Below are 15,895 nucleotides of genomic sequence, written 5' to 3' on the forward strand. Positions count from 1 at the left end.
CTAGGTCACATTTCTGGGCAGCTAGTATTTTCTCCAAGCATAATAGGAACACATAAGCCTTTGCTCCTGAAGACTGTTATCCAGTGGCATCCTCAGGGCCTGTGTCTTCTATACTTAGCAACCGAGAAGACCATGCCCACTGCAGTTGGAACAAGCTGGCCAGAACACCACTAGATGATGCCCCAGAGGTTTCCCTTCTTCATCTTCACCTTGCTAGTGGCCTCTATGAGATGATAAATGGAGAACATAATCATACAAACTTGCTACTGCCATCAGGTCCTTAAACACAACACATACGCCACAACTCAACTCTTTCACGGATGAAAACTTCTATTGTAAAACAAGAAACAAATGGAAATTAACTTCCTCTTTTTCCAAGACAATTATGGATCTCCAAGAGAAAAACACTCATTTCAGACAGGTTTACTGTCTTTCAATGATTGCTTCTTCATTCCAGCACTTCCTAAAAAAAGTGTTTTGAATCACAAAGCTCAATGTCCTGTATTTTCCTATATCGTGTTCTTCCAGAGGGTGTGCTCTGGCTCAGTTTCCCAAGTTTGTTTTGGAAGACAAGCACCATTCAATCCAAAATTTCAACCTGGGAGCAACTGATAAAGAGTTCTGGGAAACTAGACCTGGAGCCGTGTGATGTTTCCATGGTACATCTGTTTTGCACTTGATGGCAGCCTATTATTCTGCTCAGGAACTAAGCTGTGGTTAGAAAGGTTTGGGATAAAGGATTTCCAAACCTCAAAAACACGTGAATCCGCAGACAGGGAAGTGGCAACTATCAGCATGGGGCCAGACGTGGCAATAAATTGAAACGCTCTCTCCAACCTTTCTCAGAATAAGCGGTAGTTAGCATCACTCTTGTCTCCCACTTATCAAACACAATTCCTTTATTAAAAAAAAAAAAAGTACTTATATTCATTTTTTTACTGAAGTACAGTAAGTGATGTGCTTTATCAGTGCTACAAAGCCAACTGTCCACAGGACTGCATACAATGTAATCCAATATGCTGCCTCATTCTGTGAAGTTTATTTCACTCATGTGTACCACCCCCTTTACTTACTTCTTTGACTTCACTAACTTGATCACAGACAAGGGTCCTTCCAAAAACTAAGACAAAACTGTACAAAGGCCAACTAAGGAGAGCTAAGCTGTTGTTAAGTGCCGTTGAGTTGGTTCTGACTCACAGAAACCCTGTATAGGGTTTCCAAGGAGCTAACCTATATACTCACAAACTGACTAGTGGCCAAAGGGAATAGAATGAGTTGCTCAATAAAGTGGGAAGTTCTAAAGAGCACCTCAATGGCAGCTAAGAATAACCTGAAAAGCATGTGGTCCTAGGGATCTGTGTTGGGAGATGGACGAGGAGGCCCTTAAGATGTTGTAGGAGCAGCAGGAAGTCACAAGTGTGTGTGTGTGTGTGGTGGTGGTGGTGGTGGGGGACCCTGCCTGTCACCTGCAGCTCTCTGCTCTATAGCAGATCCCAGGAGGCTAAGCTTTTCACTATGAAGGTATGCACTCGTGTGCAAACACATACACAAGTACAGGTGACCTTTGTGACAGGAAATGTGAGGAGAATGCAGAGGGAAGAGTGGCTGTTCCCAACGACACCAGCTTTCAGATCCACCTTTGGAAATAAAGTTCTAACAGACATGGGTAAAGAAATGTAATCCACAGCGAGCCACGCCATAGTGGGGGAAGCCATACAAGTCAGGGATCAGAAGTCTGTCAGGTGAGGGGCTGCACAGACATCCTGGGTGTCCACCGGTACTAGGGGGCGGGGAGTGGGGAGAGCCTGCAGGCTCTGAGCCAGCCACACCCTAGGGAGCCCCTGGGCTCTGCACTGGCTCCAGGCACTGCCCACGTAGCAGCGGTGGTGGAGGAAGGGAAGCTGGAAAAAAGGACTTTGGTTTCCAGCAGCAAACTCTCTTAGCTGACTCAAGTCCTCTGTGTTTTGAAAATCAAGCTAGGATGCAGCCAATCAAGACCTAGGTTCTGCTGGTTCCCTTTAATTCCTGCACGAAAGTACCAGGGCAGCTTTGGCCCCAGGTTAATGTAACACAGGTAGGTATTTGCAAAGATCACACACTCAGGTTCTGGAACCAATCCACTGGGCCAAGTCTAACTTTGCGCTCTCTGACACATTTTTCTAAGTGCTTTTACATTATTAGTTTTTTTTTTTTTGGTTTCAAAAACCAAAGTTTCCCTTTGGAGATGTAAAATTATTATATATGCCTGAGTGGGTTTTTTTGTTTGTTTTTTAAAAAGCTAAAGTGGATAAAGAGAAATACTGTTAACTGATGGTGCATGGAGGGGATTATAATCAAAGTAATGAAACAAGGTATATGATTTGTTGAATGTAAAACTGATGAATGATGACATGCCCTGCAAACTTTCACTCAATCCACAATAAAAATCTTTAATAAAAAAAAGCAAAAAAAAACAAAACAAAGTTTGCCAACACTTTAAGATGATAATGACTTTACTGTGACTGACTACCAAAAACCAAATCTTTTAACCTCTTCTTTCCAATTTTTTTTTTAATAGAAAAGACAAAATAAATGTAAGATAAATACAGTGTAGCAATCTCTAGTATTCCAAATAAGTTTCTAGTATTTAAACTATAAATTTAGTATAGTGAAAGCAAAACAAAAACCTCTCCACTTACTTTCTGGCATTATAGGAATGTTTATTCAGTATGGCTTTTCCCTCTGTGGAACGTATAATAATATTATTAATGACTACTTACTTATGTCCACTATTTAGCAAGGTTTTTTATTTTTGGTTAAGTTTATCCTAAGGCACTGATGGTTCAATGAAAGAATTCTTGTCTGTCATGTGGGAGACCGAGGTTCAATTCTTGCCAACGCACCACATACAGCTTCACCACCATGGAGACTTTTATGTTGCTGTGATGCTGAGCAAGTTTCAGTGTAGCTCCAGACTAAGACTAGGTAGAAAGGCCTGAAAATCTATGTCTGAAAATCAGCCAGTGAAATCCTGTGGAGCACAATGGTCCGATCTCACTGCACACGGAGCCACCATTACCAATAACATCCTAAGTGCTTGTAAGCACTAGTTCATTAATTTTCATAATATGAAGAGGCTTCAAAAAGTTTGTGGAAAAACTGCAATTATCTTTCAACTTCACTTTTCCATGAATTTTCTGAAATCCCCTCAGATTACCTAGAGGCAAGTGTGAACATTATTATACCATCCTTTAGGACACAAAGAAGTCAAATCACTTGCCTAGAGTCACACAGCTCATAAGTGGCTTCTCTTGATAGTGAAGGCTCTTTTTGCTCTAACAATACAAACTCAGAAACATTCCATCTGGACAGTTCCACAGACAGCACACCTTCAGATAGCCTTCACAAGGGTTGACCCATGGACCATCAGTTTGAGCCCAGGTTCTCAATGAACTATTGCAGAAGTTGAGATTTCCCCAAAGTTCTGCTGAATTTAAGACTAGTACTCAGCCTCCAACTCTTAGTCTGCTTTTTTGAACCAAGCTGCCTCAAAGTAAAATTAATGAAAAATGAAAAAATGAGCACATACATACAGCCTTAAGACCTTACAAGCATTAATTTTAAAACAATTCTAATACACAGTATTTGTAAATGAGAAACCTATCTTACGATAGCATCAAGGTCTGTACTTTCATAGAGGCATCAGCAAAATTCTGCGAAAACAGCACACACATTATGTTATTTTTTGAAACCTATTTGAAGTGGACAATTCCTAGAAAGAAAAACAAAAAACAATCCGACAAAACACTGAAATTCACTCAGGAAGTAATAGAAAATATAAATAGATCTATAAAAAAAATAAGTGGAGAGATTCATTACTAAGATTTAAACTTCCCACAAATAAAAGCAAACCCAGATGCCTTTACTGGCGAATTCTACCAAACATTTGAAAAATGCTGAAAAGAAGTAGTGAAAGTAAATACAAACATTACAAAACATAGGAAAACACGTCTCAACTCATTTTAGAGGCTTCACCAATATTTTATGAAAATAACATGCATACTATGCACTTTTCAATTTTTTTGCAAACCACACAATCCCCTTGTGTGCTAGTTTCCCAAGCGCACGATGAACATTATATGTGCAATAAAAGTGTCCTGATGCCAAAACAAGACAAAAAATAGTAAGACTACAAGGCCCAGTATCTCTTATAGATGTAAAAATCCTTAACAAAATATAAGCAAACCAAATTCATGAACATATAAAAAAATGTGAAGGTACACCATGACCAAATGGTAATGCAAAGCTGGCTTAGTATGCGAAATGCAATACACAATATTAATGAACTAAGGGTGGAGGGTGGAGGGTCAGAAAAAAGAGGAAGACTCCCAGCGAGATGGATTGGCCAAGTGGCAGCATCAATGGGCTCAAGCGTGGCAACAGTAGTGAGGTTGGCCCAGGATCAGGCAGTGTTTCATTCTGCTATGCATAAGGTCGCTATGAGTCGGTACCGACTTGATGGCACCTAACAACAACAAGGGCAACAACCACACAATCATCTCAATATATGCAGAAGAGAGCATCTGAAGAGATCTAACACGTCTCATAATACAAACACTCCCAACCAACTAGGAACTGGAAGGAACTTCCTCAAACTGTTCAAGAGCATCGATGACAAACCTACAGCTAAAGTAACTAACGATGGAAAACTGGAGGATTTCTCCCTAAAATCTGGAACCAGACAAGGGCAGTTGTTCCCACCCCTTCTATTCAGCACTGCATTAACGGTCAGGGCACTCAGGTAAAAAAATGAAACAGAAAGCAACCAGATTGGAAAGCAAGTCAATTTATTACTATCTGCAGGTCACATGACTTTGTTTAGAGAAAATCCTAAGGAATCCACTGAAAAAACTTTTAGGATGAATAATTAAGCTCAGCAAGATTGCAATCATAATTTCTATACATCAGCAACGAACAAAGGCACCCTGCTGGCACAGCAGTTAAGCGCAAGGCAGCTACTGAGCCCATTCAGAGTCTTTGTGAGAGGAAGACCTGACAAGCCGCTCTGTAAAGATCACAGTCTAGGAACTCTCTGGGGTAGTTTGACTCTGTCTAGTAGGGTCACTATGCAGTACTGATATGGAGCTCAAATTGACTGGCTGCTCCTCGGAAATCCTATACAGGGTCACCATGAGCCACTATGACTTGATGGCACTTAACAACAATGGGATCACAAGAATCAAAACTGAATGGACAGCAGTGGATTTGGTTTTGGTTTATTGTTATACAATGGAGTATTATACACAGTTAACAATAACATGGAATGAAGTTATTGATTCATGCTATGACACAGATGAATCATGAAAACATGCTAGGTGGAAGAAGTCAGTCCACAACAGACCACCTATTGTGTGGTTTCAGTTATATGGACTGTTTAGAACAGGGCAATCTATACAGAGAGGACAGATCAGTGGTTGACAGGAGCTGAGGGAAGAGAGGCTGGGAGGAAACGAGGCATTACTGCTTATGGGTACAGGGTTTCTTTTTTGGGGAAACAAAAATATTCTAAAACTGATTATAGTGATGGCTGCATACTTTGTGAATATACTAAATCCCACTGAATTGTGGAGGCCAGCAAAAACGAGGAAGGCCCCCCAGAGAGATGGTTGGCACAATGGCAGCAGCTATGGGCTCAGGCTTAACAATGATTGTGGGGGTGACACAGGACCAGGCAGTCCTTCTGGTTCATTCTGCTGTGCATAAGGTTGCTACGGGAGGGGCCGACTCAGTGTCACCTAACAACAACATTCAATCACAGACATGGTCCGAAGTAGAACTTTTCCAATTCAGGAGTTGGACCTATCAAAAGTAGGATGCTATAAGGAATATACTACACAAGAAAGGTGCTCAAGCATATCAACAAATTGGGTACTATTAAAATTTCAAATGATAATAATAGAAAGTAACATTTACTGAGGATTTGCCATGTGGGAGGAACTGTGGGCTAAACTCATTCTATACCAGTGTACCACAGAGTTTATAGTTTAAAATGATGGTTTCAGGTGGACTAAATTAGATCATTTTTCATTTTCGTATTCATGTATTTTCTATATACTGAGAACATAGCCAGCATTTGCCATGTATAGAATTTTTTTTCATATAATTTATATGTTTTCATATAATATAAAATTTAACTGCATTAAGTAAACATTATGAAATTAACAAGTTATATAGTTTAATTTTAAACAAATATGTAACAAAAGGTCAGTCAATTTTTGAAAACACAGCATGACAGTGACTATAAAGGACTATGGAAAAAGCAAAATAGCCTGATTTTCTAGAAGGTGAAATTCTGAATTCTTTTTTTTTCTGTTCCTAGCGTATCAATGTTCCTAAAGAGTTTGTGTAAATAAAAGTTAAGTGTTTAAAAAAATAATTCTGCCCTAACCCCTCAAAATATAACAACAGTTCTCTAATGTCTATTTCCTATTGGTTTGCCCCACAACATTTTAACATGCACACCACTCCTGAGTGAGGAGTCCATTTCTTCTCTCTCAGGAAGTTGCTTTCTGACATTTAGCAGATACTGTTTCTTCTTACCATATCCCACAGCTCCAAGACAAAGCCACTTAACTATTCATTAAAAAGTTCCAGACATTTTCCACAAAGAAAAGCAGACATATGGCAAAATTTTCCAGTGGACAAGGTGCTACTACTCCCTGGGGTTACTCTGCACAAAGCTGCCCATCCACCTCTGCACCCAAACCAAAAAATTCCAACTGGCAGAGTAGGGCAGACGCTTAGTATTTCCTTTCGAAGAACCCTGCTGAAGCAAAGACTTGGTTTCTCATGACTGGACGTCTGTGATACCCACAAGATAGGGTATACAGACAAGCATACCATTTCTGATGTTTCAATACAGTGAGCACAACTCAAGAATTCTTTGTGCCTTTTGGCAAGTCTTCTGATCACTTAGGCCAGGTACCAACCAGCTTCCCAAGGGAAGGCTCCCTCACACCTACCTGTGCATGTTTCCATTGGTGGTGAAGGACTGGCCGCACACAGTACACTTGTATGGTCGTTCGCCTGAGTGCACCAGCATGTGGCGGTCCAGGGAGCTGGCCGAGCTCAGAGACTTCCCGCAGATGCTGCAGGAATGGTCGGCTCCTCCAGTGTCTGTGTTGTGCTGGAGGAAGCAAGAACCTCAGTGATCACTTAGGAAGATGGGCTAGAGATTCAACTACTACTAAGCGCAAATTCAGAACGTGATGAAAAAAGACCAAAAAACTAGTGCTGTTTTCAGGTACTTTAATTTTTGTTTCATTTTAAATATCTTCTGTTACAGGCTGAATTGTGCTCCCCCCAAAAAGGCATGCTGATGTCCTAACTCCTGTTCCTGAGAATGTGACCTTGTTCGGAGAAATGAGATTTTGTAGAAGTTTGAGGATGCTGTCAGTCATGTCATACTCCTGACCCTTTTTCAGTGGTGTCTTATCAAAGAAAAGACAAGACACATAGCACATCATATACAGAGAGAAAGCGTACGGGAACACATCTACAAGTCAAGGAATACTAAGAGATGTCCAGCGCTACTGGAAACTGAAAGAGACAAGGAAAAATCTTCCCCTACACACAGAGAAAGCAGAGCCCTGATTTCTGACTCCCAGCCTCCCCAAAGGAACCCTGGTAGTTCCTTTAGCCCAGTGGTTAAGTGTTCCACTGCTAATCAAAAGGCTGGTGGTTTGGACCCAACAGCTACTCTGCAGGAGAAAGACGTGGCAGTCTGCTTCCGTAAAGATTTAGACTCTTGGAAATCCTATGGGGCAGTTTCACTCTGTTCTAGAAGGTAGCTCGGAGTCCTAATCGACTTGGCAGTGGGTAGCCTTCAGAACTGGGAGGTAATAAATATGGTTTTAAAAGCCATCATTTTGTGACACTATGTTCTGGCAGTAAGGAAGACATCTGTAATATCAAAATGTATTAGGAATACAGGCAAACAACTATTTTTGTATGATCGTCTTCCACTCCCAGGTTCTAGTCTGGGAAAATACCTTCACTGTAAGACTCAGAGGTAGAAGCTTTGCAGGATTTATGAGATGAAAATAGATGAGCTGACCACAGATATGAATTCCTATGAGAATTCACCTTCTCAACTATGAAGCAGACATTGAAAGGTTACAAGTCAAGCCCTTCTTCAAGCTCCATGGCTCACCCCTGCTGTCGGAGAAGAACCAAAACCTGCAGAGATTAGAAGGTTTTGCCTCTGAACTAGGGTTTGGAGGACAACCTTTCTACCCAAACCCAAGTAACCCTCATTATTCAGTGCCATACCCTCCTCTGTTCTAGACTCATCAATACCCTCACAAGCCAACCATATGAAAGGGAAGAGGATAAATCTCATTATACAGGAGAAAACCATAAAAGACTCCAAACTAAGTAAGCTCCCTGCTACTGGACTTAAATTCATACCAATATAATGACAAAAATCTACATTTACAGCCTTGTTATACTGGGAGGGAATTTGTTGACACTAACAAGACCCCTGGCCCAAGAAAACAGTCTTTTGTTTTACATACATGCACACACACACACATATAAATAAATATTCAACTAACTAGGTGTTTAAAACAAATCTTAATAAAATATTCTGTGTCGGTCTAAGACTCAGAACCATTACACAAATACAAAAGAAATGAACACCCAGCACTTCCTTCCCAAATGACTAAGATGTTAACTCTAAACGGAATACAGCCAATGAAAATGGAGCCACCAGCCCTCTGCTGATGAAGAATGGTTTAAAGCAAGGCTAGGAAAGATGGCGGCCAACCTGTCGGATGTGCATAGTTAGCTGGTGCTGTGTAGCGCAGATCTTCTCACACAGGGGACAGTTATAGGAAGACTTCTCCTCTTTTGTTTCCTTGAAGAAGAAGAAGAAGAAAAAGACATTAGCAGGGAGAATGAATTGCATTTCTGTAATGGGCACCGCTATCAGGAATTCTATCAACGTGGCTAGGAGCGTGGGCTCTGGAGCCTGGGAGGGCGGGTGAGCTAAGTTTGCCCTCGCTTTCCTCATTAGTCAATGGCAGGTAGGTTCCCAAAGGTCCACAGAACCACCTGGGGTAGCTTTGTGAAACATGGATTGCTAGACCAGCCTTTCCACAGGCTGAGTTGGAATTTTGGGAGAAGGGTGGGGTTCTGAAACCCAAGCCTCAGAAATCTGTTTGCGTTATAATCACAAGTTGCCTAGGAAATTCTGATGTGTGCCTGGGATTTTTTAGAATGATAAGTGAGGTGACCATGAGCACATGAGGAAGCAGTTGGGAACAAAGTCAGTGGGGACCAAGGCAGGAGACCAGGTCCCCTCTTAGGGTCAGGTTGTACGTCAATAGACCCTTTATACTTGAACTAGTTTGATGCATTTCTGCTGCTTGCAAATAATAGTGATACTACATTTAGCAAGTATTTACTTTGTGCTAAACTCTGCGTATTTAGGAATGTTGGCTATTTCATAATCACTAAGAAATACCCACTATTCTGGATCTTATTTTCTCAATGAGGAAACCGGGGTACACAGAGGCAAGTGACTGTCCTAAATCAGGGGACTATCAAGTAACAGATATGGATTCAAATGCAGACAGCTGACTCTACCAACCATGCCCTAAACCATGGTGCCATGTGAGTCTGACCAAGAAAGAAGGCTGAAGGCACAGGCAGGAAACATCTTTGTATTTGTTCATGAGCGATGATGGAAATAAAAAAGTTACCCCAAGCCAACAGAGACAAATGGCCCCAGCGAGCAGATGGGGAGGAGGACATGTAGGAGAATGTCTTTGTGCATTGTCTAGGGCAGTTCTCTCACACTCCTTTCTCTTCTAAGACGCTCAGACCTATTTTCAATAATACAGACGGTTTCCTAATCTGCGGAACTGGGCCGGAGAATGAGGCATACTGTACATTTCTCACAATCTTAACAATATGAATTCTAAAAAGCAGATCACCCAGAGACAGTCAAAGGCTCCCAGTGTCACCTCGTTATCCATAAACATCCACTTCTCCCAGAGGTACACAAGGTGGCGGGGGATCGTTCCTTCTCAGCTCAGTTCTACAACGATAGCCAGAATGGAGCCGGCCAAGGATCACCAAACAAAACAAGTGGCACAAGTATAAGAACACTTGCTATATCCTGAGGGGGTGTCTCATAGCATGGCCAAAAGTCAGGGGGGAGTTCAGTCTCTGAGGACTTTTTCTAAAATTATTGCCCATAACTTACATCCACATATATATACAAGTATATGTACACACATGCAGCAGTTTCTGTTGAGTGGATTCCAACTCAGAGCCACCCCATGTGTTTCAGAGTTGAACTGTGCTCCTTGGGTTTTCAGTGGCTGATTTTTCAGAAGGAGACCACCACCAGGTCTTTCTTCCAAGGCACCTCTGGGTGGCCTGGAACTTCCAATCTTTTGGTTAGCAGCAGAGCACATTAATCAAGTGCATGACAGAAGAATTCCATACCCAAAGGGGCTTCACAAAGTTTGTGGGGAAAAAGTTTCCATTATCTTTCAATTCCATTTCCTGCAAACTTTCTGAAGCCTCCTCTTGTATGTGTGTACAATACAATATAGAAACAGAAATACACATGTGTGTATGCACACATATGCATATAAAGAAAGATTCACCAGTAAGATGTGAGTAAATGTTAGAAAGTCAGGCCTCTAAGTGGCCGGCTAACTTCTTGAGGAGACAAATTTAAAAAGAAAAGACACAACCATTCAAGTTCACCTTGAAGGAGACCCCAGACATACTATGCAGCTTAGTGGAGCTGGCTGGTGTTGACTCTGGGATTTATCATTAACGGGAACCCAAACTTTCTCTGAGGTTGGCAGTGGTATGTTGCCTACAAGGCAGGGCAGTAAAACCCAAGGTGGTGCGCGAGAAGGAGGACTGTTGACTCAGACTTGAGTTTTGAAAACAAACTAAACAGAAAAGAGACCGCTGTGGCTCTTGCTGAGGCTCTCCTGGGGATGAGGAATCCAGCCCTGCTGCTGAGAGGAACACACTTCCTGAGCTGAAAGATAAAATTAGCAGCTAATGTGATAACTAGCCATTCCATAATGAAACAGTCTGGCAGCCTTGTTAGGCATCTGCTGGGGCTAATCTGTCTTGGAACTCTCGGGGAGCCCTGAATGGGACTGCTCCCTCTCCATACCCTCCCTACCCTGCTCACAGGTAAGAGATGCTTCATTCTTCTGGGCACTCTCTCTCTCTCTACCATGTCTTGTTTTGCTTGTCTGTTTTCTAATTCACTGAATATATCATGCAACATCTGGCTTGGATCTCCCATTTTCAAAAACCCAATCAGTGAAGGGGAAGAGGCGCTGGGCACAAATGGCTCAGTCACACCTGCATCAGCAGCTGTTTTTTCACACCTGCAAGGCCAATCTCCACCAACACGTGGGAAGGGCGATGCAGTGGGGTCCCTCTGTGACTGTCTCTGAACAACGGGGTACAAGCTGAAGCCTGCACCTGGGCCATCCAGCCAAGCTGGGCCATGCTGGACTACTGAAGGAAGCCCTTTTCCTACAAGACCTCCACCACATTTTCCTGGCGGAGCAGCACCTAATTCATCATGAGGTGCAGGGTCCCTGGGGACAGTTAAATGGACTGATGGATGGATGGATGGGTGGATGGACAGTCATGTACAAGTAGAAGTAAACCTTTTCTTCTCCTTCTTGCTCAGACCACAGCCACGCAGGCTGAGTATTTTCTCAGGCACCCATAGGAAGAGAGGCATGTGGAGATAAAAGGAAAAAAGAGAGAAAAGAGATCAATGCCCAGTCCTAAAGTACCACTTAGCTGTTCACGCTTCAGCCTTGAGAAGGGGCGGGAAACACATTCCTATACACAGCTGGGGGACTGCAGGCTGCTGCTGTTTTTTCGGGAAGGCCTGTTGCCTCAAAGGTCTTTATTAATGCTGTACTTCTAAGAATTTATAGGAAACCGTCAGAGATGTGCTCAGAGGTAGAGTCACTGTACGATAATCACTATAGGATTATTAATAAAAAAGGAAATCAATTCATGTAATCCAACAGGTCTATCTTCCTATCCACCCCTAGATAAACCCAAAAGAACATCTTCTCTTGACGGTTTAGGATAACCCATTAATTCAGATCAAGGAAAATGAACTGTGGAGCTAATGCAGTCAATTCATATTATCTGGATTCCGAGAAGCAATGATATCTCATCCCCTTGTGTCTTGCTCCTTAACCTCATTCATTAAAGCAGAACTGCAAAAACTTTTCAAAAGGGCCCTTTTGCACATTTATCATAAGATTCATGCCATTTCCCAATGGACTTTGGGGGTTGGGGAGCAGATTATAATGAGAGAAAATGGGACTTTCCCTCCCCACCCCCTTGCATAGACTCTTATAACATGATTAACCCTCCCCAACCCATGCCCATTTACTCTTTTCCGCTTCTCCTGAACTAATGCCTGCCTCACCGAAAGTTTAGAAAAATAAAACAGCAACCTAAATGGAATTCTCTGGAAGTAATGTCTGTTTTTCCAAAGATAGAAAGCAGAATAGAAGTCTCGACTTAAACAGTAGTAATCTGCTACCTACAGACACTGAAAAAAACAAAAACCCACAAAGACCAGGTGGTAGCTTTGAGCATCCCATCAAACAGCTGTGTGAATAAGGAAACAGTGCACATTATAGCAAAAGAGTCCTAAGTCAGGTTCTTTGCTTTGGTCATTATATGAAGAAAGCTTGCATTCAAATCAAATTACGGTGTAAAGAATAAGGGAGCTTTCACCAACATTTATACCACAGCAAAGAACATTTTCTCCATGAAAGGAAATTGACATAAGCTATGAAAAATGTGCTCTTGAAATATTATTAAGGCCTCTGGGCTTGTCTATTTAATTCCACACAAAGCCAAGGTTTTGTCTTAGAAATCTGGGACTCAAGGGAACCTCCTTCTTCCAATATTCTCAGCAACTAAACCCACAGGCTTCGCAGCCGAGTCAACCAAAGCTTACCTGGTTCCTTCTGCCAATCCGATTTGGTCCTGGAGGCTTTGAGGGGGACTTGAGGCCCTGGGAGCTTCCGCCATTCTCAGCAATCTTCCCTACACTCATGACTGCTGACATCATGGTGTTGATGGAAGATAAGTCTGAACCTTCCAAGCCACTTGACATCATTGGGACGAGCGTTTAAGCTCCTAAGAAGCCTCTGCCATAGAACTGAAAATCGGAAATTGCTGATGTGATTGAGTGAACGAGTTTAGGCTGAAATCATGGCCAGTTGGCACCGGCCAGGGCTACTATAACTGTAAGTCAAGTCAAAAAGCCGAAAGCCCGCTTTCTTCAATTTAAACTGGTATTCATGCCTTTAAGTATTCAAACATCGAACTAAATGAAGGCTCGGCATAGCAAAGACTGATGACTTTGCTTTCTTTTTGACTTTATGCCACCATTAAGATTCACCTGTCATGTGTGGCAGGATTCTGTGCCTTTCTGAACTTTCCAATACGCAGAGTGGGGAAAGGTCCATGGAGCTGCACCCTCCAAAGAATGTAGAGTCATTTACTACTTACACGAGTGCCTTTCACTCAAACACTAGTGAGAATTTTCAGGTTGCACTAAGCTCACTGCTCAAAATACAGTGATTTTAATGGGGGGAGGGAGGGGTCCAAATTTTCTGCGAATATGGAAAGATCAATCCTCTATCAGAATTGCAACCAAGTTTCAAACAAACATAGGAAGCCTTGCTTCTTTAGGTAATATACCTGGACGAGCTGAGAAACTACAAACAAGAAAAAGCTGCCCCCCACTGCCAATTACCTCCATTTTCTGCCCTAACTGATACACTATGGCATTGCCCCTGCTATAGCTATCGTCCACATGTAGCAGCAAATGAGTCTGTGTTGGCTTCTTTCTTTCCTGCGTTTGGAGCCACTCGTTGACACTGGAAGGGAAGCAGAAGTAACTAGGTTTAGTATTTTTACTTAGTGAAGGAGAAAAGCTGAAGTCTCTCATTTACCTTCATGGAAATACAAGGAACATAGCTGAAAGGCAACTTCTAAGACACCTCTTCCGTTCCAAACCACACTGTATAGTTATTTTATAGTGTGGTTTGGAAATCTTATTAATGCCCCCTCTAGGAGTCCTGGTGTGGCACTATGGGCTAATGAGCTGGACTGCAAACTCGGTTTCAACCACAAGGTTGGTAGGTCAAACTCACCAGCCACTCCTTGAAAACCCTATAAAGGGTCACTGTGGGTAAGCACCAACTCAACAGTGCTTAGCAACTAATAATGTACCCTATGGCGCTGTGGGTCAATGCACCAGACTGCAAAGCCATTTGAACTGCAAGGTGGTGGTTCAAGCTCACCAGCTGCTCCTCAGAAACCCTATACAGGGTGGCTATGGGTCGGAATCAACTCAATGGCACTTCACAACAACAATAGTTCTCTCACCTTACTACCAACAGGCAAGATTCTGTGGTATTTTACTTTCTGATGTTCACACTGCTCACACGGAATCCTGTCATTCCGTCCCTCCTATCCCTCCATATATATGCCCAAAGATTCTAAAACTACTGCCAGACCCACCTTGTGCCTCTACCTAACACTGACCAGCAGTTAAGAAATTCACTACGGTTAATGGTTCATAGTCTACAAGGTACTGAAGTTGATTCAGACCTACAGTAATGCTAAAGGACAGAGGAGAACTGCTCCTTCAGCGTTTCTAAAACTGTAAATCTATTTGGGACAGACAGCTGCATCCTGCTCCTGCAGAGCCGCTGGTGGGTTTGAACCACAGACCCTGGGGATGAGCAGCCCAATGCTTATCTCACAGCGGTACCTTAATTCGAGAAGGTATTAAAAATCAGACGCAAAAGAGAAACCTGGAAAGATGAACAGAAGGACAGTTCTGAGAACTGTAACTAACCCACAGCCACATCTTAATTAACTTTTCAGGGATTCTTTGCAAATAGAAATACTTTGGCTATAGAAGTGGACAGAAATATACCTATAGGCAGCTATTTCCCTTCTTGTAACTGGGAGTTCAGTGGCTCCATATGATAAGCATTGGACTGTGATCTGTAAGGTCTGCAGTTCAAGCCTGCCAGCCTCTCCATGGAAAGATGAGGCTTTCTGTTCCTACAAAGATTTAAAACCTTGGAAAGCCTGTACAAGGTTGCTATAAGTTGGAGTTGACTCCACAGCACTTAACAACGACATCTGGAAAGTTCTTCTATAACCGAAACCCTGCTAATAAGTCACATATCCTACCATCCCAAGTATGAGCTGTAGTTGCTAAATGCCACCGAGTCAGTTCTCACCCACAGTGACCAAGGAGTGGCTGGTGAGTTTGAACTACCAACCTTGTGGTTCAAAAGGACTTTGCAGTCTAGCACATTAGCTCACAGCACCACATCAGGACTCCAAAGTATGAGCTAATATGTTCTAAAAGTCCCAAACAGCAAAGATTCTCGCACAGCACAATGCAAGAAAGAACATGATTTTCGTGGTGTCTCTTCAAACATTAACAGAAACACGCAGAACAGCTACAAACATTAATGTTCTAGCAGCAGAGCAGCAAAAGCCTGGAGCTAGAACTTTATTAAGTGATGCACACCATCAGCTAACGTCTCAAAATCCTGCCAAAAGAGAATCTTCAGAAGCAGTGCCGGTGCTTCCCTTGTCAAGAGACAAAACGTACTTCCCTTGTTAAAAGACATTTTGAACCTAACGGTTTCTAAATGGTGGGAAAAGAAACTACAGAGATATACAATGGAAGATTACTGACACACCCTCACCTGTCACCTTTCCCCAGCAATAGAAGACAGTTACGGCTAAAATTAAAGGAAGGAAAAAAAAAAAAATCAAACTGCTTACTTTCCATGAA

The 15,895-nt window shown here is 42.3% G+C and overlaps 1 protein-coding gene across 3 annotated transcripts in view; it reads right to left on the bottom strand.

The window, feature by feature from the left end:
- RREB1 (ras responsive element binding protein 1) overlaps positions 1-13,226 on the bottom strand; it is a 75,385-nt gene extending 62,159 nt beyond the window's left edge. For all 3 annotated transcript variants that reach the window (XM_006864107.1, XM_006864108.1, XM_006864106.1), the window contains exons 1-3: positions 13,022-13,226; positions 8,807-8,896; positions 7,002-7,165 (exon numbers count right to left, since the gene is read on the bottom strand). In XM_006864107.1, coding sequence (XP_006864169.1) covers positions 7,002-7,165; positions 8,807-8,896; positions 13,022-13,183 — 416 coding nt within the window. In that variant the 5' untranslated portion in view covers positions 13,184-13,226. The remainder of the gene's footprint in view (positions 1-7,001; positions 7,166-8,806; positions 8,897-13,021) is intronic.
- Positions 13,227-15,895: the final 2,669 nt, after the last annotated feature.

The sequence above is a fragment of the Chrysochloris asiatica genome, unplaced genomic scaffold, assembly GCF_000296735.1.
Source record: "Chrysochloris asiatica unplaced genomic scaffold, ChrAsi1.0 scaffold00060, whole genome shotgun sequence".
NCBI lineage: Eukaryota > Metazoa > Chordata > Mammalia > Afrosoricida > Chrysochloridae > Chrysochloris > Chrysochloris asiatica.